Here is a 24645-nt window from a genome sequence, read left to right as displayed (position 1 = left end):
AAGACAAAATTAAAAAGATTGTATTGGGTATGCGAAAATTGCATATAAATGCTCGCTAAAAATGCTAATCATCTAAAGTTCTAATTCGAAGGAGGAATGGAATATTTTGAAAAAGGTTGATGCATGGCCAATACCATAATCTTTAAAGCTTTCCCTTCGCAGGGAGCAATTGTTAAAAAAGTGCAACAAAAAACACACACAATCGGGCTTTCAAAAAACCCAAAGAGAACAGAGTTTAGAAGAAAGGGGTATAACGCAAAAAGAATACACTCGCAATGCTCTAAACAAAAACAAGTGAAGAAAACGAGAAAGAATCTTTCTCCGACTCCTTTCTACAAATCGATCAAATCCCTTTCTCCAAAATCCGGCGGATTCCCTTCAAACACCACTTTAGTCTTAAACTTCAGGAAAGCATTCTTATTACTAATCCACACCTCGGGCGGCGTATTCCTAATCTCATCGCTACTGATCCCCAAAATATCTGTAGGAATCCACACCGCAGGTTGTCTAGCAACAAGGCAAGGGTGTTTATACGCCTGCTCCATCAACGCTTCTCGCTGCTCGTACGTCAAATCTCCAAGGTCATCGTCGATATGTGCGAATAGCCTTCGAGTCTTGGATTCCATTTGTTGTTGTTCCTCGTCGTCGTAATGCGGTTTTGCGGGTGGCATGGCTGCTTCCAAGATATGTTTGCGGAGGTCGTTTACGTCTGTGTAGTCTGAATAATCATCTTGACGGATTTGTCGTACCAAACGCGCGATTTCGAGACGTCGCTTCTTTTTTACGGTTTCGGATTCGTGAGGATTTTGGCTGTCTTCGGCTTCTCGAAGCTCGTTAAGACGGTTTACCAGCTCCAACTGGATGCCTGGAATCTTTTTCAGTGCCTTGGCAGAGATCCCACCGATTGCAGCAATCTTGTTAATACCCAAAGCATTCGTGATAGCACCCAACTTTACCTTCTTCGACGCTTTGGTCGAAGCTTTTGAGTGTGATGTACCAGGACGCTTCAGGTGCGCTTCATCATCGGTATCGAGGTCCTCATCGCTTGAACTACTCGACTCGCTATCCTCATCCTCTTCAGGTTTCCCTTCCGCAAGTCTTCGTTCCCTCTTTTCCTCCCTCCTCTTCTCCTTCCTCGCAATCCTCTTGGCCTTCTCTTCCACAGTCTCTTCCTTCAAAGGCTTCGAATTGCCTTCAACACCCTCTAACACCTCCTTCTCCTTCTCGCTTCCCATCTTCGCCGCCGTATGAGTAGAAGGTTCAAAATCGTCCCCTTGAGCATGCGCCTCATCAATCTTCTCAATAGCAGCTTGATTCGCGCCCTCGGGGTCCTCCTGTAACAACCGTCTACGCTCTTCATACCTCCTTGCAAACTCCTTGTCAGATGCATCAGCGTCATCCTCAAGCGTAATAGGAAGATACTCCAACAACGGCGCAAAGTTTGTGTACATAACCCTCTGGAAAATGATCGTCAAAAAGAACATCACAAACATGATAATCGCATGCGGGAGACAGTAGATCTCATCGTTTTCATCCCTTACCAGAAGGAAGAGACCAGTCATGCAGATTTCCATGATGTAGAGACCCATGTAAAGATGGTTGATTGCTTTGGGGAAGTATAAACCACCGCTGTCGACCTGGTAGTCCATGACGTACAGTAGATTGTAGCGATAAACGAGCCAGAAGAGACCGAACACCATGCTTGCGAAGAATAGTGATAGCGGTGCGATGACGGAGTAGGTGATAGATATGACACCGAAGTTGGTGTAGAGAGGGAAGAAAGTTCCCCAGGTCACAAACTTGAGGTCTTTTGCCTGACTCCATTTCGCGCGAGGGGTTCGATTGAAGATCGGGCCGATGATATAGTAAAGGAATAACGGGGCGATTTGAAGAAGAGCACCGCCGCTGATACCAAGAGCCTGGACGAGAAGATACGAAAAGAAAAAGTTGGAAGCACGAGGCAAGGTAGCCGCGAGCTTGGTCGGAATCGAAACAGGGTCGCGAATAAAGTCTTTAATGGTTCCAAACAAGGCGGAAGAAATAGTGACGACGAAGAAGACCGTAACGAAGAGGAAGGCGAAGTACCAATTCTGAACAGTTCGATCCGCAGCCGTCCTGGTCGGCAGACCCGAGTACTTTCCTAGCGTCTGCAACAGCAACGGGAGCAGAACAGCTGTCAACAGGGAAAGCAACAAAGGTGGAAGAAGACCCTGAATAACAGACAGCAACCACTTCGGAGCGTCCTGCAAGAAAGCCAACCAAGGAACCAAATTGGCCAAGTGGGAAATCTGCGATAGCGATGCCACGAACACCATAGGGACGGACCAAGCCAATATCAACCCCGCAACAGCAGCGTTAGAGGCACCGTATCTCAAATATCTATCCCACCATCTCATATGGAGATTCTCCCAGATCACATCAGTCGGCGCGACTTCCAGGTACCTCGGCGCCATTCTCAACGGAACGTGGTGATTCGTCGCCTGACAAGCCATATGTGCTGCGATCTGGCTCTGAAATTGCAAAAAGGCGCTGTTCATGAGCGGGAATTTTTCGGGAGCAGCCTGTTCCTCAGGGATAACCTCGTTCAGAATCGCAAGCTGCTGTCGACAATAGTAGATAACATCAACTTTCCTCCCGATCAACGGTAAGGAGGGCATCCAACTCGCCACAGGGACTCTCATCGTCTCTCTATCCTTCGGTTGGATGTACTTCCTCCACAGTGCCTCCGGCGGGTCTTCTCGATATTCAAAGTCCGTTGGATCTAAATCGTGGTCCCCGTCTGGCTTCTGGAAAGTCTCTCCCGTCTCTGTGGAATCTTCCTTTTGTATTCCTTCACCACTCCTCTTCCCCTCATGATCCGATGCCTCGTCCTCCGGAATCGTCTGCGGGATCATGGGCGTCTGAAACGGATCACTAGGCGCATGGCTATGCCTATGTCCCTGGAACCCCCAGCCGTCAGGCGTCCCCTTCGTTAAACCCTCAACCATCTCCACTCCATCTTCAACCGCCGCCCTCGCTGCTTTCTTGCCTTTCTCCTTCTTGACCTTCTTGAAATGTTCCTTAACACACATCTTGATCAGATTCGTTTCCGCCTCTTCCAACTTCTTCGCCAACCACTCTCGCATCTCAATCTTCTCCACCAATTCAGAGTAATCCCGATTCAACCATACATTCTTTAATCCACCAGGAAGGATATCGTAAAGATTAATCATCTCATCATACGTCATCCACTTCTTCGGAATACTGGTGACCAAAACCGTCGTAGCACTAGCCCTCAACCGATGTTGCGGCGACGTCAAATACGCCTGCCGTAACCTCACGAACCCCCTCATCTCATCGTAAGTCACATAAAGCACAACCCCAATAGCATAAACCGCCATCAACAGCGCCGCCGTCCTTCGCTCCGCCTTTTGTCTCGAAATGTTCCCCCAGCTCAATTTATCGAGTCCCTGAACAGGAACATCCGGATCTTTATCCATCCCACCAGTAGCATTCAACGGCAGCATAATGGGAATGATAAGCACCGCCTGCAGAATACAAATCTTCAACATCATTCTCAGAAACCTTAAGAAACAAAAGGCGTCCAATCCTGATTTTGAAATGTATTCGGGATCTCTGGTCGTAAGCATAGCTGGCAGCCATGAGAACCAGCCCTTGGGTGGTGCTACCGTCTTTTTCCGTTCGGGGACCATGTACGTCCGAGGTTCGTAGATACGTGCCAGTCGACGTCGGATTATTAAGAATATAGCGGTTTGGATGACGAAAAGGGCGAAGGCACCGGACATAGTGGCAAGCAAAGCTTGCACAGTGATGCCGACGAACTTCTCCGCTTGTTTCGCCTGAGGATCATTATCTAAACTAAACCCAAGGTTGGGACCTGTGTCGTTTGTGCTGGCTGTGGTGGTGGGTATGGGTAGCGATGTCGGAATAATTGTAGTGAGTCTCGCTATTGTAGTAAGAGCTCCATTTGGTAGTCTGGTAGTCTGGCTACCAATTGTACTGATTATTTCTTCAACCACACTTGTCGAGGTGGACAATGAAGCCGTCGTTGGTTCCGTGGTGGTGGTCGACATGATGTCGCGTGAGCGAAGCGAGGTGAAAGGGAGATAGGAGCTAATTGAGTGCTAGTCGTGGGTTTGAGCGCATGATTCCAAAGCCACGTTGAAGATTTAACTTATGAAGGGAGGAAGAAAGGAGAGGAGAAGGAGAGAGGAGAAAGGCGAGTCCTAAGGGAATGTGGTATCTATGGGAAACGTGGGCAACGTGGGCGATATTCCAGCGCAAACGGACGTGAATTGATTTCTGCCAATTGTAACCACAAATCCAATCGCCAGATTATGGATGCCGTCTTCCGGAGATGGCGATGTATTGTCGAGGAGAATGGGGTAATTCTGAGAGTGGTGAATTAGAGGTTGAGGTTGTTGAGATTGTTTATATTAAGGGTCAAGCTAATGAGTGTAAAGTGAGAGCGGTCCCTTGTTCGGAGCGATGTCGTGGGTTGTGTAGCTCGCAGGCAGCACTCCAAAATATGCCAACTAAAAAATGAATTAAAAAATGTATTTGATCGAACATATAAAAAATAATAATAATAATAATTCACAGATCGAAAAGAAGAAGAGAAGAATATAGGAACGGACAAATATAATATAAGATCTGAGAAATCGACGTTGAGATCCAAGGAACTGGACAAGAACAAGACTTTAAACCTGCTTCCAAGTTTCAAACCCACGAGACAAGAAGATGTCAAAAATTTCCCTCCCACACCCACTCTGCTGTTAACCACGCTGATTAGCTGCTTCAGTTCTGTGAAGAAGACCCCCGTTACGGCTATTTGCATGGTTCAAATGGGTATCAACCAGGGTGACTGGGGCCCAGCTTGACGCGCGATACGTCATCCAACAGGAACGCTGCCTTTGGGACAATAGCCCAGATCTGAACATTCTAGGGCAAAATGTATTTTTGGAACGAACGCCATTCGAAATAAATCTGAAATCGAGAATTCGAATTGGAAGAAAGTCTTGAAAGGAAATTCTCCAAGATATTGGATATTTCCAAAGAAATCGGAAACCGTTAACTCGATTCGTAAAATGCAGCCTAGAAACAAAATAGTCAGAGCGAAACCATGGACTATGCAATGCATATCCACTCTTTGAACTTTCCTTTGTCGATTCAAGTCAAGTCGTGCGGGTAAAACCGTCCCTTAGTCAGATAGCTCTCTCACTGTTCTAGGGAAAGAACAACCCTTGCCAGTCGTCGGCACCATAGCCATCTATACGTCTGATGACGGTTCAGCTCGTCGGCAGTGATTGCCATCCACCGCATTTACCTCGCTTGCAAAAAAAAAATAGAAAAACAAAAGAATACTGAAGAACTCCTCAATGTCGCTCAACTGACTTTTGTTCTTGCAGCATTTTGCATGAAAAAAGCCGATACAGCTGCGACAGATGAGAACTTTCTCCATTTCACTATCTCCGTTTGAAGATATTATCAAATAAAAGGACCTAGCTGTCTTCACCACAAATCCGAACCGGAAGTCGGCACCGTTTCCGTTGTATGTCTTATCTCGAGACGACGAACATCCGCGAATCATTTCCACTCCTCTGTAAAATCCCCATTGCTGTAAATCGCACTCCCAAAGCAAGACGAGTGACACCCCATGAACAAAAACAATTGGAGCTGCCACTCCAACTTCTTGCCAAGGAAAAAACTATGTTTTAACTTCAACGTCCTGTGTCCGCCTTTCGTACGCTTTGTTTTTTTTTTTTTTTTCGAAATGTTGTCATGATTGACAGGGCTTACATCTGCCTTTCTTGAAAAATCGGTTGTTCGATGATCCCGTTCGATCGGAACCACGCTGGCGGTCACACGCAGACATACGCCGAATATAGTAGACGTTAGTATGCACTGCTTGTTGTGGCGAAAGAAAGCCGTTAGCTAGCAAGTACTCAATTTTGATGATCTTGGTCCGATACATCATAATCCCTGTCATAATTATTACCGACGGAAAAATCTATAGGAAAGAAGGATTTGAGAGAGAGTCTGATTGTACCAAAATATGTCACAATAGTAATACTAAAGAAGAGAAAGAAGAAGAAGGAGAAGAAGAAGAGAGTCAAAAGGAGGCTAGAGGGGATATCACAAGGAAAAAAGAGAATTCAAGAAAACAAAAAAGGCCAATCAAAGAGCCAAGGAAATACACTAATGGCACATAAGAAGCGATCCTTGAGAAAACGTCGAGCCCAATGTATCATCGAAAGTCGAGAGGAAAGAAACGAAAGGGCAATAATAAATACAAACGACAGAAAGAAAAATATTATGCCGGAAACACCCAAAATGAAGTTTTTCTCCACCCAGAATCAAAGGAACAAGAAAGAATCAAAAAAGCTCCAGCTTAAAGCGATGTTTGAAAACCAAGGGGAAATATAATGAGCCACAGCCCCTTCTCCCATGCGATGCAATGGTTATATTAAGCTCCTGGTGGGATCCCCGCCGGCGGAATAAACATCGTCGGCAAATCATTACTCTCCCACTCTTTATCCACCCCGTCCTTCTTCTTCTCGTCGTCCCCCGCCCCGGTGAAGTATTCCTCGTACACTCCTTCCTCTGGAGGCGAGAACAACGGAGTGCTAGCATCAACTCTAGCCCTTTTCGTTGGACTCCCCGTGTTCGCTGCAGTCCCGGCGGCAGCAACAGCCGCGGTAGCCGCAAATACACTCGCATCTGCATCATCACCGTCGTCCGCGGAACCTCTGAACCCTGCGAATTCTTCAGGAAGCCGTCTCTTAGTCCCGGCTCTCGAGTCATCTTGCGAGATTCCATTCCCGTCACTATCTCCATTGCTTCCGTTCCCTACAGTGGGAACCCCAGCACGAAGCCCACTCTCCTGCGTATAGCTGTTGAAACCAGATGTTGAGCTCCCGAAGTTCATGTTGAGATACTTTTTCCCATCCCCTAGTGAGCTTCCCAAAAATCCCTTGCCAACACCCTTAGGTCCTGTACCCATCAGTATTTGGCCCAACTGAGCTGGGTCCTCGTCCTGTAGGGCCTCTGAATCCAAAGAGCTCAGCGTCGATAATTCATCACTGAATTCATGCATCGAATCAAAGTCTGCAGCGCCGTCCATTCCAGCGCTAGTCGGGATCTTCTTCCTCCGGGGTTTGGCGTCGTTTGCTCCGTCTGCCTCAGGAGTGTCTTTGTCCTTTTGTGATCGCCTCTTAGCCGGTGGGAATCCCTCCTGGCCATTATGTATACAGCGGCGCTAGAATTATTAAAATTAGCATGCACCACAAACCGGTTTTCTGATTCTAGTAATGAACATACTCGAGATCTCTTACAAGCCTCGCAAGCAACTGGGCGACCGTTCTTAGAGATCTGATAGTTGACTCCGCGAGCTGTATCCTTACTCGACCCCGGCACAGTAGGCTGCGTCTTAGGCGATCCCTGAGCTGGTTTCGTGGGAGTCTCAAAAGCGCCACCCGATTTTGGCCCTTTCACAAGCTCTTTCATAATCTCAGCTTCCGCCAATGCAACCTCATCTTTGTGTTTACACGCGATCTACATATCCCAGTTAGAAATCCTTTTTCTTTCTTTTTTTTTTTTTTTTCTCATAAAAATTTTTTTAATTGGCTGCGAACATACCTTTTGGCGACGACACTCATCGCAAGCCGTCCTCTTAGGTCCAAGGATGCTGTTCTTCGGACTCGAGCTGTATGCATATTTATTCCTAATAGTCTCCGCAAGCCGATGATTGTCCGCCAAACCCTTGTTAATGACAGCCTGGGACAACGGCTTGCCGTCAGGCGTGTATACGAGCACCTGTTTGCTAGACCCATTCTGCGAAATGGACTGTCGCCTGGCACTGGAACCCGATCTTGGTCGAGCAGGCCCAGGTGTATCCGATCCTTGTCGCTTCTGCGAGGAGGCCGGGGTAGATTGCGAAGAAGACCCGGCAGATATCTTCCGCGCCTTAGGCGCAGTAGGGACACCGCCGGCTGCAGCGGAGGTCGGCGACATCTGTCGCTTTCCAACCTTCTTTGCGAAACTCTTAATTTTGTCCGCCGCAGCCTTTGGATCCGAGGAGAATGATACCTGCCTACTAGGCGTTACCACAATAGATGGAGAACCTGGTAAACTATCCCTTAGCTTTGCAGATGGCTTTGACTTCCTCAGACCTTCCCTCGGCGAGCCACCCTTACCGATATCTGCAGATTCACCTTTCTTCTTGTTCTTCTGTCCAGATCTCTTGTCAGAACCGCCGAGGCCACCAAATCCTTCACCCGGATTCCAATTCCTCCTCGCCCAGTACGGCACAACGATATCACCTCGCTTCCATGCCATCCAGCGCCCAAATAGTTGAACAGTACTCAAGGGATCTTGTACATGTTTGGGAATGCTGTTCTGCACGCGCTTCCTCTTGTCCTGGGTAATCCCTTCAGTAATGTAGTTCATCACAATGAGCGCTGTCCTGAGCAAATAGTCGCCAAGCACTGGAAGCCCGTCTAACTCATAGTGTGAGTATGCCACATAAGTTCGTTGAATCTGGACATCTTCAGTAGCAATTAAGAGGTCCCAATCATCGTCGTCAAACAACTCTTCTGGGAGCGGATCCTTTTGTAGATAATCCAAAGCCGTAAACCACATGACCTTCTGGAATTGTGGGTATCTGAACTTCGCCGGAACATCGGTATTCTTTTCGATTTCAGCGATTCTAATTTGCTGGTCGAGTGAAAGTCTTGTTAGAAAGTTTCCGCCGATAACAAGGGCATCCTCTGGCGTCAAAACAGCATGTATCCACCCAGAGGGAATAAGCATTGTATCACCAGCCTGGAGATCAACACGTCGTACAATGTCCTCCCCGTTTCCATTACCATTAGTTAGTAAACTTGGGTACCAAGTCGAATTCTGATCGTGCATCTGACTCCAAGCTTCGTACTTTGTCAAGTTGTATTTTGTCGGTGGAACAAAGAAGAATGTTTTCTTCCCTGAAATAACGTGATAGAAAACTGAAGACCCGCCAAAGTCGATGTGGAAATCTGTGTAAGATCCCGAGACCCCCATTAGGCAATAGAGCTGCACTTTAGGGAATGTACTTCGCATATCCTCAGGCCAAACCTGATCTGCCAAATCTAGCGCTTCCACAATTGCAGGTCGAACAACTGACTCCGCTAACTTCGTATGCGAAAACTCCTGGCTGATGACATTTTTGACTCGGTCCTTCTGAGGAGATTCGAAATATTCAACCCAATCCGCAAAATTCCACGTCCTCTTGTCTAGTGATTGTGATAAAACATCCAAAACCTCAACCTTCTCTTCGGTCCCAATGATCTCTGCAACCCGTCGAACTGTGAGATCTGCTGGCATCACCATTCCCAAAGCGTCAGCTTCGTCAACCGGTCGGCGAGCTACCGTAACTTGATCAGAAGTCGCAACCCGAATCGCACTACGAGACTTCGGTGTAGCGTCCTTCTTATCCTTCTTGAACAGCGCTGGGAACTTTTCAACCTTGGAAACCTTCTCCACATCAATCGTACCATCCTCTCTCATGCCATTCGTCAAAAGGTGTATCTCTCGCAGACAATGCGGTCTCGGGTTATTAGAAGCCGGGATAACGATTGGTTGCGTGAAGCCCTGACCTTGTTCGAAGAAATCGACATCAAGTAGTTCCGGGATCATACGAGGGAAATCGTCGGGTGCGAATTGCATCTGGCTAATAGGCTCAACGAACGGATGCTGGGCAGAATCTCCTGAAGCTTTGAATGGCGCACGTGATCCCTCGTTCAGCGAGACATAGTCGATAGCTGTATGTGCGCGTGATGACTTTCGACGGTCTAGCAGGGGTTAGTACCTTACATATAAGCTTATATAAGCATTGCAACTTACAAGTTGAAGCACCCAGCCGTGGGACACAGTTCGAGCAGTGGTATTTGTCCAAATCATTGACATCCTTCTCAGAAACCCCGACGCAAACATTGTGGTACCATTTCTTGCATCCGTCACATTGGATCCAAAGTGTCGGCACAATATGCGACCTTGAACTTGTCCGGACCAACGGAACGGCTCTCCTACAAAATGCGCAAGAATCGATCGGAGTATCTTCGTCTTCAGCCGAGTTTGATTCTTTCTTCGAGTCTGAAGAATTCGATTTGGGGATATCAGTCATTGCCACATCTTCCACATCCATGTTGAGCGAGATATCCAGTGGGTTAATACCACCAGACAGTAGCGGTAGGTCTGAATTGAATATGTCCGCTGCCTTGCTACCCATGTCGAGGAATCCACTCGGTCCTTCGTGTGTAGCGAATGCTGTATCCGTAATAGAATCAATACCCATTGAAGATGTAACTGGTGCTAACAGGTCCTCCATCGCACTTGACTTCGAAACATCCATTTCGTCCAGTGCCATTGGATCATTCACATCCGAAGCCGTTGTATCTCGCGGTGTCTGTTGCCTCTCCAGCTTTATGTCGTCGATGGCGGTCGATGGTCCCGCGATTTTCGGTGTTTCGACGGACGATGTTTTATTCTCTACTACATCGGTAGCAAGAGCAGGTGTCGTGGGCTTCGGGCTCGGTCCAGTAACCTTCGATACGCTTGCTCGTTTCGTGATTGGCTGCCCTGGTTCCTGTGATGCAATGGTTGATATCGTAAACTGCATCTCGGGTACAAGCGATGAATTGGATAACGTTGAATCATTAAGTGGTCCTGGGGTCGAATTAGCTGCTGTGACAGTAGCGGTGATTTTCATGGGTGACAAGGCGTCCAGCTCACTCGCGTCCTGTGTTGTGACCTCGATAGAGGTGCTGACAATGGCTAGCACAAGAAGTCAGCATTCGCCCTCGTTCTTTAGAGGCACATGTCAACGATCCATTCTTACCAGCCTCGCCATTCGTTTCTGCTGGTGCATCTCCTAGTACGGGATCAGCGAAAAAAAGTTCACATCTTACTCCACCAAACACCGTATTCAGGGTCGCCTACCGTCAGGTTTCTCGGAAAGATATCGTGGAGCCTCAAAAAAGTGAACCAAATCCCTTGCTGCTTCTAAATCCTCAGCTCGAATCTTATCGTCCACGGGCTTCGGCGTTAGTAGGCCAGCCTCGGACTGTCCTGAGTCGTCCTCGATCTTTAGTTTGGGTGTCGATTCGCTCGCCGAGGCATCTTCAGGTTCTGGAGCAGGGGTGTGAGGTTTTTTCATGGCCTTGGACAGCTGCTCGAACAGCTTCTGGCCAAGTATTTCAGCATCGACGGGTGTATTTGCAGCCTCATCTCCCAGCAGGCACTCGACCAGCCCGATTCCAGACTCATCTCTCGAGTCCGACGAAGGAACCTTATCAGGCGTGTGCTCTTTCCTTCGACCAGAACTTCTAGACGGTGCCTTCTCAGAACCACTCGCACCTATAGATTTTCGATTCCGTTCGGACGTACGGGTGGTTCGTTCCGTCTTTTTCGATCGCGTGTTCGAAGACATCTTGTCCGAAACCTACCGCCTTAACTACAGGCAGCCGTTCGGGAAGATTGTGTTCGCTCGAGTGAAGTCTACGACCAGATATGATCGCGATTGGGTGGCTGCACCAGCATTCCTGGGATACAACCTGGTTGTTGTTTGGGACTAGTTGTTTTTTTCCTTCTCTCTTTCCTTTGAGTATGAGTATTAATGATACCGCGTTGGTAGATAATACGATGTGAACTAGACAAGCTGGAGGTAGAGTGTTAGTGACGTCGAGGTGATTAGAGGGGATAAGTTTTGGAGGTTTGTAGCAGATGGGACCCGCTATGCTGTCACCGCCACCAACTACAGGAAACAAGTGCTGACACGTCGATTGAGACAGTTCCAAGCGGCAAAATCGGGGCAGAGGCAGGGTTGAAGTGAAGTAATACCACAGCGATTAGGAGGTAGCTATTGCGATCCAATTCGCATAGCAAAGTGAGTGCCAAAACAGCAAAATTTGCAGTGGACGAGGTCGTGATGGTGGTGGTTGGTTGGAGAGGGATGGAATGATGATGGGTTGGGTTGGTCTGCAATGGGTCTGGGCGACCCCGAAACGAGTGGCATGACAGAATTGGATATCCCGATCAGGTATGTTTGTCGTACTAGAACAACACACCGACATCATCGCAACACATCGTCAAACATCAACGGTACCACATGGTAACAGAGCTAAAGCTCCACCATGACGACTGCTACCAGGCAATACATCGACTAGTCAGTAACTAGTACTCCGTAGCTCCGTAGCTAGGAATAGTAGTCCCTAAGCTCGGGGCAGAACAGTAACCGTGAACATGGCCTGATATAAAGCATTTAGTGGTAGTTATAGCCCGGTCAAATGTGACAGCTGCTGCATCTGTCCATGCGCCAATATCAACTATCATGCACTACCACCTGCAACCAACCTGTCCTCTTCATTTATAGTCCCCAAGAGCTATGGGCCATGGGCCACTAGCCTTGAAAAAACGGGGTTCACATGGTCACCTGTCATAATATTCTTCGGATAGCTCGGAGCAGCTACCCAATATTACCATACCCTATTTCACTACCAGGCTGTTCTCGATAATGACGTTAAATCCCACTCAGGAACGACGAACTGCTTTCGTTAAGTAAATTAACCAAGTAACCTTTCCATCCCGAATACCATAATGCAGGGTAGGGTTGAAAATATCAAAAACAAATTTAAACCAAAAGCCTTCTCAAAAGACCGGGGACAGAAAGGGTATAACAAATGAATACCACACGCGCAGACGCTGAAAATGAAAGAGAAAGACAAACAAAAAGTTGCTGATGTTCCCTATTCTTCTAATAGCAAGTAATCCAAGCCCAGATGCATGCATGCAAGTAATCCTATGAACAAACTCCCAAGAATTGTTTGTAGCCTCGGAGTCCAAGAATCAAAAGAATCAAAAGAATCAAAAACACATTACAAGAAACATATCCGTAAAATCAAAATGCAATCCAGAAACATCCAATATCATAACCTCATAGCTTCATTAAGAGAAACCAATACTCCCCGCTAGTGAAATGAGCATGCTAATAGCAATACTCATCATCACTCTCCTCCCTTTCCTCAAAATCAAACTTACACCCAGGACACTCAGCATCCTTCAACCCACACATCTCTCTATACCTCTCCACCACCCTCTTCCCACAAGTACAATCATTTGTACTCTCTTCATAACTATGCTTCGGTATCCTGGTGCAAGCCTCGTATACCATCTCCTTAATATGGACGTGTGGATACTTCCGTGATGCTAAATTCGACGCCGCAGTGATTGCAGCAGGGTCCATAGGTCCCATTTTAGGTGACGACCTAGAACCGGTGGAGCTTATGCTCGTGGATCTTCTTCGGCTGCGATTGCGAAAAGCGGACTTGATGGATTTGAGGCCTGTGGCCGTGGAGAGGATTTCAGTTGAAGCCATCGGGTGAGGTGATGTTATGATATAGTACAGTATAACTTTTTGTTTTCTGATCAAAGTATAGAGCTATAGGAGTATTCGTAGAGCTTGAAGTTATCGATAGGCTGTGTTGCGTTCCCTCAACGATCAATGTAACTAGCGTTTGGTTGGGAGCTGTGTCAAACTGAACCAAAACGCTGAAACAGCTGAATTAGCACAAGACCAGACTGACCACATTTCAAAGACATGTTAACCAGGACACTTACGTCAGGCGAATATCTGATGATAATAAAATGGTAAAGAACAATATCTCGGTAAGGAGATAGATGAAAGGAGGAGAGAAAGAAAAAAGAGAGAGAGAAGGCGTATTTATAATTTCGTTATCTCTTCCAATCCAGACTAAAAGTGCCTGGTTAAGAAGCAAATAAGAATTTACAGAACCAGCTCCTTATCTTAATACTTCCTCGAACAAGCTTACTCGCGGCCAAATATCGCAATGGTAAGGATTTAGGAACAGATCGGAACTAGATAAGAAAGAAAAAAGAACAAAGAAAGGGAAAAAGCCTAGATTAATAGAACCTTGGAAGATTTTATAATCCGTTATGCCTGTCAGTTAAATATAAAGGGTATGTAGAGTGAGCACATGGCCCTTCAGGAAATAATCCCTAACCCCTCCTTCTTATATCCAGACTCATTGCATCGGGGCCTCACGGGTGGTGCAGACAGAAGAAAGAACGAAAGAGAACCATATCTGAAACCTGACATCGTAACCCCCCAAAACTAACACGATACAACAGCATGCCATGCCGGCGTGCCCCTCTTGGCATACGAATTAAAATCCAATAGGAAATACTCATTTTTTTGATCCAGTCGGTACAGCCTTGTAACCCGCATCCAGCCTCCGTAACGCTCAAGTTGGTCTCCAAGCGAATCCGCGAAAATAGGTAACGCAGGCTGGGCATCCACCCGTAAAGACCCTTGACATTCTTCACAAGATTGATGCTTACATTCCACAAAGAGGAGAAGTAACACGGGCACCCGTATGTAGTATCGGAATTACAATCTACTGATTCTGCCATGACCCTGGCGTTCCGTCTTGACCCTCGACATCATTATCATCTATGATATTTTTCTTGGGCATCAACTTTGGGTTAATGTTGAGGCTATGCTCTTAATTTTGCTTCACATGTCTGGTGAGTCCACGAGCTCAACAAGTCCTTTTGAAACGACCACTAAACAGTACTATGACGACAATGCAACCAATACCTTAGCCAAAGACCCAAACCCCCATCCTCCTTCCAGCCTTGAACCTTTTAACCTCCATGCGGAAATTGATAGCCTTAGTTCTTTCGAAGCAGATGATATCCTTTGCTGTGTATTTTCCTGTTCCCCGTCTCCTCATGCATGCAGAGTTCCCGAGCTCCCAGGGCTGATCATAAGCAGGTATCCACATTTATAGCTCAGCTTCGCGCGCTTTGCTATCAATATCTCGAGTTCTGCCAGTTCCGGGCCAAGAAAGGGAACGTGGGAGCATCCACATGATCTACGGACCTCCAATCGAATCGCGTCGCGGGACGAGTCCGCAATTTTAATTTCAATTCAAAAAGGAAAGGGAAGCTCGTCAGATCTTCGTATTCCCTTGAATCCGTATATGATCCCTTAGTTTTGCCACCAACCTTGTAACTTTGTGCAATATCCTCGGCCTTGGTGTCGGAGGAATGGGAGTAATTCTTCAAAATGTGAAATAATTGGTGCATATGCATGGGTTACACGATACCCTATTCTACTTACGCCCTACTGCGCAGTAGAGAACATCCAAAAATCATGCAGAGAAATTCACAGATCCAGGGCGTTTAAATAAGCGCCAAGGAATAGTGCAATTGACGCCAAGAAAGGATTGATGTCGAAAGGATGCAGCTTTTTCGAGGGGCTGACCGAGCATGAGATTATGAAATAATCAGGAATACTCCGTACTGGAGCGAAGGTGAAGAACGAAGGCCCAAGCGGACGAGACAATTGGCACGGGAATGGAAGAGACTTGGCGATTGATTAAGCTTTTTGTCATTTCTTACACTGTCTAGCATCGTCGTTGACAAACGAACTGATCCTTCTCAGCCCTACCTACACCATAACCTGGACCTGGGACACGTTCAGAATTGCGATTGCATTGAATGGGGAAGGAAGCCCCCACGCATTGACACTGACCGAAAACTTCAAGAATCCTTATTTTTAGAGTATTTATCAGCCGTGGAGCTTTTTTATCTTACCATCAAAGATTAAATATTTGCCGTTACAAAAAAAGCCAATTAGTTTTAGCCTCTTCAGGGAAATCCCGTTACCCAACAACTAAGTTAACCAATCCCTGACCACTAGCCACCTTTTAAGTACATGTATTCACAGCTAGTTGGTACCAGATGCTTTTCTTACCCACTAGCACCGGCAGTTCGTCGCTTATTTTCGATCAAAGTCATAATACACAACTCCGGATCCGATTATTCTGCATACTCCGCATATCTCGATGCTCTCCAGACTATCCATATCTCATAAGTACCACAGATGAATATATCGAATATCAATATTATGTCTACCCTCCGATACTTAGGACGCAAGGAAGAGTAATGTCTATACCCTTCAGGATCTTGAGGGCCTCGCCCCAGGATTCCCCATAATTACAAATTGGCTATCGGGTTTCGGGGAGGAGGTATATTATCTCGTTCAAAGCCTGCAGAAGGGCGTGATTCCGAATCCTTGGTTGAAGTACCCACGTTCAGGCATTTCCAGTCAAGGCCACACTCGTCCCCTGGAATAGTTTGTCTACTGTTGACGCCTTCAGATCTAACATCATACTGGTTGTTATCGCTCGTGGGAAAGCCCTTCGGCGACTCGGTTTGTACTACGCATTAAGGTCAGTGGTGTCGATTTTACATATCTTTAAATACCAAATCTAGATCTTTAGCTTACCGGAGCGCAGTCAAGGGCCCTGGTATGAGTTATCACGGCCCCTAACAGCCGTTTGCAACCCAGGGCAACCCGAAATCGGAAGACGAAATGAAGTTTTCCTCCATTCCGCCTGTGTAATGTCTTAACCGAATTAGATATTGTGATTTGTGATAAAGATTCCTAACAAGACTTTTGTCCCCTTCTAGAGATTTGTTTTTAGATATTCACAGAAATGGAAGAACCGGATGATCTCAAATCATTCTTTTCCTGGTATATGATTTCGATATTCTTGGCAAATTCAAAATTGCAACATGGTTGTAGCGGACACGCATATCTCGAGTATAAGTTCAACGAGTAAGCCCCTTGACTAGAGATATGATTCGAGAATGAGGATACTACCAAGCGGTGCATACTTGAAAATTGCTTCGTAGTAGACAGTTATACCAATATACTACCCGACTTGAGCATCTGATATTGCAATAGGGACAGCTTAAAGAGAGCAAGAAATGCATACTAATACATTGTGAAACCTCAAAAACTTCCCCCCTCCTTAAAAACCAATTGGCCAAAATCCTAGGACCCAAGATTTTATGGCGACACGAAAACATGGCAGTGCATTCTGGATCACAGCTACATACTGTCGATGCCACGGTCTTGCCACGGCTTTGCCATGGCCTTGCATACATAAATTTATGCTGTACATCCATTCCGGACTAGCGTGCAATGTATCACCCTGTGTAACCTCGATTGATAATGGCAAATGCTACGCCTTCAAGGTAATAATTTGAACCAGTACGTATACGCGTAGACTCGAATCACCGGTACGAGGGGGTCCGGAATCGCGCATATGAGGGCAAATAAGTTTTGCAATGGACTAGACTGATTATGTTGAAATGCATGAAGGCCTAGACATTGAATTCGCTTACATTTTCACAGTCCCGGATCCCCAATTTCAATCCTGGTTCGAAGGATTAGTAAACGATCGATACGGTACCTTCATAATATCTAACCGACTCTGGACGACTTGCATATTTCTAAGATTCTAAGATTAGATCGTAAGTTATCTTCACGCCTTCTAAAGATTGGTTACTTACTAACTTTTTTTCAAACGTGGCTTTAACTAACTCCTCATTGTGCAATATTGCAATTGCCGTGAAGTAGAAGTGGAAGCCGCACGGTGTAACAGCTATCGGCTGGAATTTCAGCCCTATCTTGGCCCCGAGTTCAATTTGATCAACTATTTCGTAGGTAAAGATTTTAATTCACGATCAAAGAATGCTGTTATCTAGCCTCCCAACTAACTATAATCTTTATAGAAGTCGTTAATGTGAACTTACGTAAACCAATCTTGAACGACAAGAACAGGTAAAGCACAGACCACATCGCTAATGATAACGCCACACAGAGGCTCAACCTTTCTTTCGATTCTCTCGATAAAAGATAATAGTCGGCAGAATTATATATATCCAATATTTAATATTTTCTTTCCGATACATAGGTACACTGATTACTGATAAATCTAAATATTCATGGTGTGTTTTCTTAGATTTCCCGTTCTTTTGGCATCAATATTTGTGGTTGTCCATCAGCCAACCCTTGTCTCAACAACTGCGGCTTAAAATCTTCAAACATTACCACCTCCAAAAAACCTATCTCCAACTTCATCCACCCCTCCACCCCCACCTCAAAACTCCAAAAATGTCCATCTCAACAGAAGCCCAATCCCTCCTCCTCGCCGCCACAGACCATAACCTCCTCCTCCTCCGCTCCATCTTAAAATCCCACACTCCAAACGTTCAAGACCCCACCACCCTCCGAACACCCCTCCACCTCGCCATCGCCTCTTTCGAAACAAATCCCCCTCCTCCACCATCAGAACCCACGAATGGCCACACAAATGGCAATGGGATATCAACAGACGAACTCTCCCTCCCACCCCTCACAAAAGCCACAAAGACATTAGAACTATTACTCCAAAACGGGGCGATATGGAATTCTTTAGATATCAATAATGAGACGCCGGGATGTATTGCTTATAGACTCGGATTGAAGGGGTTATATGAAGTTATGGTTGATGCTGGTGTTCGTGCTGAATTGTTGTTTGGGAGGTTGGACGGGTATATGGCTCTCGACGATGATGACGATGAAGAGGATGAAGAAATTGAAGAAGGGGATGTAATAGACATCTCCGTTGACGGTCAAAAGGATGTAGAAGAAGGAGAAGAAGCACCAGAATTAATATCAACAGAACAAACAGCCTTAGAAAAGGCGACAGAAGAAGCAATCCCCGTCACAAGCGATGTATACCTCTCCTCCACCCTCTCAATCGACGACGATAAAATCCTTGATGAAGACAAGTTCGCATCCCCCTCACTCCCCCCAACATAAAAAGATTTACTAAGAAAATTGAACAGAAACGGCGTAATGATGTCCTGGGAATCTCACATAATGTCCCTAACCGTCAAACACCTCCTGACACCCCCCACCCCAACCGGCCCCAAAATCCTAAACATAGGCTACGGCATGGGAATAATAGACTCCTACTTCCAATCCTCCTCCCCTCCCCCCTCATCCCACCATATAATCGAAGCCCACCCTCAAATCCTTCAAAAACTCTCCACCTCCCCCATCTCCCAAAATCCAAACGTAACAATCCACTCCGGAAAATGGCAAGAAATTCTTCCAAAGCTAGTAAACGACGGGGACGTCACCTTCGACGCTATATACTTCGATACCTTTGCTGAGGATTACTCTCAGTTGAAATTGTTTTTTACGGAGTATGTGATTGCGTTGTTAAACCCTGAAGGAAAGTTTGGATTTTTCAATGGACTTGGGGCGGATAGACAGATTGCGTATGATGTTTATAAAAAGGTTGTGGATATTGATTTACTTGAAGCGGGTTTGGAGACTGAGTGGGTGGAGGTTGAGGTGGATAGTAAGAAGATGGAAGGGGATGGGGAGTGGAAGGGGGTCAGGAGGAAATATTGGGATTTGGAGAAGTATTGGCTGCCGGTCAGTCGGTTTATTGGCTAGCTACCTAGTCTGACTAAGATAGCTTGTAGGAATAGTATAGTATACCATCTAGTATATACTATATCAAAGCAGTTAACTGCATAAAGTACCAAAAACCAAAATCATAAGGCTAATGTATAATCAAAGCTCCCCCTCATCGGACGAGCGGTAAAATCAAAAACCAAAAGTCTAAACAAAAAGCCGAATTGGTGAAATAAACCACCACCATATCCTTATATTCAATCCCTCCAATCCCTCGGAAAGCTAAAAAAAGAGCACTTGTATTTCGATCTACAGCTCAATAATGTTATGGAGAGTTCGAAGATTTATGCTTATAAACACCCTTAAATTGTCCATTCATCGCCCTCCTCTCAGAGCAAGCACCAAGTGCAGAGTAGCTCCTCCTTCAAGGTTATACTCCGAAGCAGCTTTATCGTCAGCCCTACAAAATTTCATTAACCCGTTAGTTCCCATTTCCAACTACTACTATGTCAGATAATTTGGTGGCCATACATCTGTTTACCACCGAAAATCAAACGCTGCTGAGCTGGTGGAATGCCCTCCTTCTCCTCGACACGTTCCTTAATCTTATGGACCTATAACATTCACCACAAATAATCAGCTTCCAATGTCCCCAAAACTCCGCCTAGACAAAAACAAGTTCCAAAGCTTCCGGCGTTCTCTATGTGTGGCTCCATGTCTCCGATGAGGTATATAGCGGGGGCGGGGGCGGGGTTGTCGGTGACTACGCGGATTCCCTAAAAAAGACCGGAAAAATCCACCCGCGTCTTCGGAAGCCACAGAGAACCGGTAACGGTGGAATATAGGATAGTAAAGATCGGGAAGGAGGTCGTACTTTATAATCAGGTTCGATATCGAGCTCGATTTCCTTTCCGGTGAGGGTTCGGACTCTGTTAACACGAATCAGATTAGTCAGCCATTCCGCCACAGCTTCCCAAGCTGGGAAGAATAGAGAGGGAGAGCATACTTGATTAACATTTTGAATAGTAGCTAGAAAGAAGTTTTATTTCAGCTTCAAGAGGCGGTTTGGGAGATATGTTTGGAGCGTCAAGGTGTGGAAGGTGAAGACGTTGAGAAGGGGAGAAGGAATAGGATGAAATGACGAGAACGTGCCCATTTAATTTGTGACGCAGCAGTTACAAAGGCGCAACCACACCACTCCCGCAACACGCCAAAAAACGGATCCTCCTGCAAAATACAACATCTCCACTCTCCAACTTTGGCTTCACTACTTCTTCTCCATAGGTCTTTATGTAGACTTTATAGTATACAATATGATATGAAGTTGAAGTGAATAAACATGGGTTCTTGATTCTTATAGTACACTATGTACAGTTTCTATCCTACTCTATCCATCTAATCTACCTCATCAGCCGTCACTTCTTACTTCTTCCACCCGACCAGACTGGACCGTAAAGCAAGAACCCCCTCCTCCCACTGTCTCCCCTCAAGTCCCTCTACTTTATTTATCGCAGCCTTGGCCTTAGCTTCCCGTTGATTATATCCAAGTATAACCCCCTTAACCCCACCTCTATCCTTTTCTCTCCAACTAGGCCCTTTCTCAGCCAGATATAGCAGTCGGTTGATCGAAATCCAGTTCTCAAATCTCAACTGGTTGATGGAATATCCTGTCACACTTCTTCCTTCTCCCCAGGCTCCACCTTGTATTACTTTCTTCTTTTCTTCTTTTCTCTCTTTGCCCTCCTCTCCTTCTTTCACTTCTGATTCTTCTCCTTCTGTCCCTTCTTCTACTTTCCCTCCTTCTTTCTCCTCCTTCATTTCCCGCAACTGCAACCCCGCAAGATCAGTCTTCGGATCATGCGTCGCCGTCAACCACGGATTCCTGGGCATGTTCTTCTGAAAATGTTCATAAACCTCCTTCAACTGACCCACATCATCCTCCGTCATCTCCGGTATTCCCAAAATGTCCAAATCCAGATCCAACGTCGAAAAATCATAAGCAACAGTACTCCTGATAACTTTCTCCATAACATCTAATATTCTATTATACTCCTCCACTTCAGCTCTGAGGTCCGTATAATTCGTGTCCGGGACACCGGTAGCTATGATTCGGTTTTGTTTCCGTGAGAAGTTTGATGTATCGATAGAGTCTTGACCCGTTTTTACGGCGGCAGCTAACATCTCCGCTTCATCCTTCAAGCTCTTTTGCAAACTCCCCTCCCGTCGTACCAATTCCAACCTAATCTCGCTTGTCAACCTCGAGCTAAACTGGTTTTGATACTTATTCAACTGTTCCAAGATGTAAGGCTTCATCCCTGCCTCAAATCCAGCACGAATCAACGCCTTCCAAGACATCAACTCATGATCTCTAGCTCCTTCTTTCAAAACCCCCGTCCACACTCTTCCAGGGTAATAATTCGTCTTCATAGTTTCTTTCAAATACTGTTTCCTCCATTCCACAAGCCTTTCCCATGACCTTTTCACCCCTTCTTGATCTGCCAAACTCCCGCAGGCTCCCAGGATCACCCTATAAGGCGCTTCGTCCATAACTTCCTTCCCACTCCTGACCGTCGAATCGATCTCCCTTGTCGCTGCCGCCACGATTTGTCGCAAATGTCTGCGAGCAGCTTGACTTATAATATTGCAATAAGTCATAAGATCGGGTTCGACATTAACACCATCGAACAACTCTATCGTCCGTCGGATGGTTCCGAACATGGGGTTAACGGCAGCCTGATACTCCTCCATCTTTCTATCCCACTCCTCCCACTCCTTCGATTCCTTCTCTTTCTCCTCCGCTGTTCGTTCATCTACCCCTTCCAGTTCACTTTTTACCAAACTCCCCAACGGTGCGGGGGGTTCAGGAGCTTCAGGTAAACGTCCCAATAGCCCAAAGATGACTTTATTCAACAGTACAACTGATGGTTTCCCCCCGATCGCTAGATGTGCGAGCACAAGTTGTAATACCCCCTTTTCGTCCATCGTCGCCTTCCACCAATTCGCAACAACCCACATCAAAGTCTTCCCGCTCAACTTCGTGCCCGCTCTACACGCCATCAAGAATACAAGATACCCTTCCCTAACAGGTCTATTAAGTATAAATATTTCATAAATCCTTGTAGGTACCTGAGTAGGATGTAACCTCGCCACAATATCAAGTGCTTCATAGGCCCTTCTCCAATCTTGGTTTAACACTCTAGCGGTAATAATCCCTTGTACCAACGTAAGACTTGTAGCTCTATGGTGCATACCACCACCTGCATCTTCAGCCTTTGAAAACTTCTCAAGAGCGAGAGAGTAGAGGTTTTCGAGATCTTCGAGTGGTGCGCCTTGGTATGCTAGAAACTCGATGACGGCGCCGAAGACACGGGCGTCAAGGTGGTCGAGGTTTTGATCTTTTAACCAGTTCCAGTATTCATTTCCTAAAGCCCATTCTTCGGCTTCTTTGAGGGTTGAGAGGATGTGGACGTGGGCTAGGTAGTGTTTTGGGAGTTGTCCGGATTTGAGATATTCGATGATGGTGGTGAGGTATTCTATAACCGCCTTTTTGGGGAGTTTCCTTGAGCGGAAGGCTTCGTGGAGGGCTTGTGCGAGGTTATGAGAGTCAGAGTGACGGAGGATATCGAGTTCGATGAGGTTGGTTAGGGATTGCATCGCAGCATTGATATTCCCAGAAGCAATATCGGATCGAAATACAAATAACTATCCCCAATACAATCCAAAACATTAGCCAACCTCCAAAATCATAGGATAGGATAGAGTAGAGTAATATTACCTCCGGCGCATAAGCATCCTTCAACTCATCAGTCGTCAACTGCGGTGCCCCCATAGACGCCTTCTTCCCAGCCTCAATCAATCTCTGCCGTTTCCCCTTCCTCGCCTTGACGCCAGGAACATGTTCCTTCGACCCCCATTTTATATTCAGATACCGTCGTTGTGACTGTCCTGCTGCAAATAATTGTGCAGGACTAGCATCCTTCAATGCTAGAACTCGACATCGATAACATAGACTTTGGATGGCATTTGATCGAGTGATCAGTGATGATTGAGCAAGCCTTGTTAACGGGCGAGTGGCAGATGGTAGAGCCGTCATTCCCCCTCTTCTCCTCTTCTCCTCTCTCTATCCTGTCGTAGTAAAGTATCCCTTCCCAATATAAAAAAAGAATTGTCCAATGGTACCGTCGAGAATAAAAAAAAAAAGGTGAGGTTGAAAAGTCAAAAAAGAATTTTGCGTTGACCAAAATTCCAGCTCGTGGTTCTAAGCTAAGCCGTCAAACGGGTCTTGGCATTTTTCCCCAAAGGAAAGCTTACAAGCTGCCGTCGAAAGAACGTGTTAACTTCCCAAGCTATCTATATCATATCTCCCCAAACCCTCCTCGACACCCCCCCCTTTCAGATACCCATATACCCCTGTATCCCTTCCATTGATAGCTTCAAGGACACTGATAACGAGATACACCATCGAACAAGAAGTCGCAATCATGTCCGGCAACCTCTCGCTCTTCACCATCAACGCCATCCTCATCATCGACCAGGACGGCAACCGCGTGCTCGCAAAGTACTATTCCGCCCCTCACCCCATTGCCCCCGGCGAGCCAGGTTCGAATCCATATCCTACGCTCAAGGACCAGCAGGTATGCTTCAATTCACTTCCTCCCACTCTATCCTCTCCAATCTCCCGGATTCAAACTCACTAACGTGGCTATGGGTGGGAAAAAGAACTTCGAAAAAGGTCTCCACCAAAAAACCTACAAACAATCCTCCGACATAATCCTCTACGACAACCGAATCGTAGTCTACAAGCCCGAATCCGACGTAACCCTCTACGTCATCGGTTCTCTCTCCGAAAACCCCATATTACTTTATAATGTCGTCTTAGCCCTTCGAGATTCTTTAAGTATCTTATTAAAGAATACTACCGACAAGAGGACTATTATTGAGAATTATGATCTGGTGAGCTTAGCGATCGATGAGATTGTCGACGATGGGATTGTATTGGAGACGGATCCGAGTGCAGTTGCTGCGAGGGTTAGTAAGCCGCCGGCGCATGAGTTGAATCCTCAGAAGTTGGATTTCAGTGAGCAGGGATTGTATGTTATCCTTCCCTTCCCCTTGTATACAATCCTTATATCATGGGATATTCTGTGGATCAGTCTGATACTAACGAGATTGAATTCCAGGTACAACGCATGGAACATCGGCAGCAAGATCATTGCAAACAAGTTGCGAGAAGGCTTATAATCCTGAAAAAAGCCTTGCAGTTGTTTTCAGCGGGGATTTACATACCCTTGAGGGTTTGCCTGTTCTATAACCTTCTAATACACTTT

At 46.1% G+C, this 24645-nt stretch overlaps 7 protein-coding genes across 8 annotated transcripts; 2 read left to right on the top strand and 5 right to left on the bottom strand.

Moving 5' to 3' along the window:
• Positions 1–332: 332 nt before the first annotated feature.
• DFL_004327 (uncharacterized protein) lies at positions 333–4073 on the bottom strand (the record flags this gene model as incomplete). 2 transcript variants are annotated; one of them, XM_067633405.1, is made up of 2 exons in its annotated part: positions 2746–2786; positions 2840–4073. In XM_067633405.1, the coding sequence occupies 2 exons, from the start codon at positions 4071–4073 to the stop codon at positions 2746–2748; spliced, it is 1275 nt and encodes a 424-aa protein (XP_067491576.1). The 2 variants fall into 2 exon arrangements, with proteins under 2 accessions (XP_067491575.1, XP_067491576.1); XM_067633404.1 differs by having other exon boundaries at positions 333–4073.
• Positions 4074–6466: 2393 nt separating this feature from the next.
• DFL_004326 (uncharacterized protein) lies at positions 6467–11464 on the bottom strand (the record flags this gene model as incomplete). The annotated part of the gene is made up of 8 exons (XM_067633403.1): positions 6467–7258; positions 7321–7554; positions 7639–8123; positions 8196–9827; positions 9880–10701; positions 10768–10809; positions 10874–10906; positions 10975–11464. The coding sequence occupies 8 exons, from the start codon at positions 11462–11464 to the stop codon at positions 6467–6469; spliced, it is 4530 nt and encodes a 1509-aa protein (XP_067491574.1).
• Positions 11465–13314: 1850 nt separating this feature from the next.
• On the bottom strand, positions 13315–14241 carry DFL_004325 (uncharacterized protein; the record flags this gene model as incomplete). Its single annotated transcript, XM_067633402.1, has 4 exons — positions 13315–13374; positions 13437–13581; positions 13651–13663; positions 14214–14241. 4 exons carry the CDS (start codon positions 14239–14241, stop codon positions 13315–13317), a joined length of 246 nt encoding a protein of 81 aa, XP_067491573.1.
• A 3781-nt stretch (positions 14242–18022) lies between these two features.
• DFL_004324 (uncharacterized protein) lies at positions 18023–19357 on the top strand (the record flags this gene model as incomplete). Its single annotated transcript, XM_067633401.1, has 2 exons — positions 18023–18681; positions 18739–19357. The coding sequence occupies 2 exons, from the start codon at positions 18023–18025 to the stop codon at positions 19355–19357; spliced, it is 1278 nt and encodes a 425-aa protein (XP_067491572.1).
• Positions 19358–19693: 336 nt separating this feature from the next.
• DFL_004323 (uncharacterized protein) lies at positions 19694–20335 on the bottom strand (the record flags this gene model as incomplete). Its single annotated transcript, XM_067633400.1, has 4 exons — positions 19694–19778; positions 19850–19932; positions 20193–20247; positions 20325–20335. 4 exons carry the CDS (start codon positions 20333–20335, stop codon positions 19694–19696), a joined length of 234 nt encoding a protein of 77 aa, XP_067491571.1.
• Positions 20336–20740: 405 nt separating this feature from the next.
• Positions 20741–23411, bottom strand: DFL_004322 (uncharacterized protein; the record flags this gene model as incomplete). The annotated part of the gene is made up of 2 exons (XM_067633399.1): positions 20741–23020; positions 23094–23411. The coding sequence occupies 2 exons, from the start codon at positions 23409–23411 to the stop codon at positions 20741–20743; spliced, it is 2598 nt and encodes an 865-aa protein (XP_067491570.1).
• A 388-nt stretch (positions 23412–23799) lies between these two features.
• Positions 23800–24559, top strand: DFL_004321 (uncharacterized protein; the record flags this gene model as incomplete). Its single annotated transcript, XM_067633398.1, has 3 exons — positions 23800–23952; positions 24038–24408; positions 24499–24559. 3 exons carry the CDS (start codon positions 23800–23802, stop codon positions 24557–24559), a joined length of 585 nt encoding a protein of 194 aa, XP_067491569.1.
• Between the last annotated feature and the right edge of the window lie 86 nt (positions 24560–24645).

Source organism: Arthrobotrys flagrans (assembly GCF_004000055.1).
Source record: "Arthrobotrys flagrans strain CBS H-5679 chromosome Unknown unitig_0, whole genome shotgun sequence".
NCBI lineage: Eukaryota > Fungi > Ascomycota > Orbiliomycetes > Orbiliales > Orbiliaceae > Arthrobotrys > Arthrobotrys flagrans.
The sequence above is the reverse complement of the archived record's forward strand: the minus strand, read 5'-3'. Positions and strand labels throughout refer to the sequence as shown.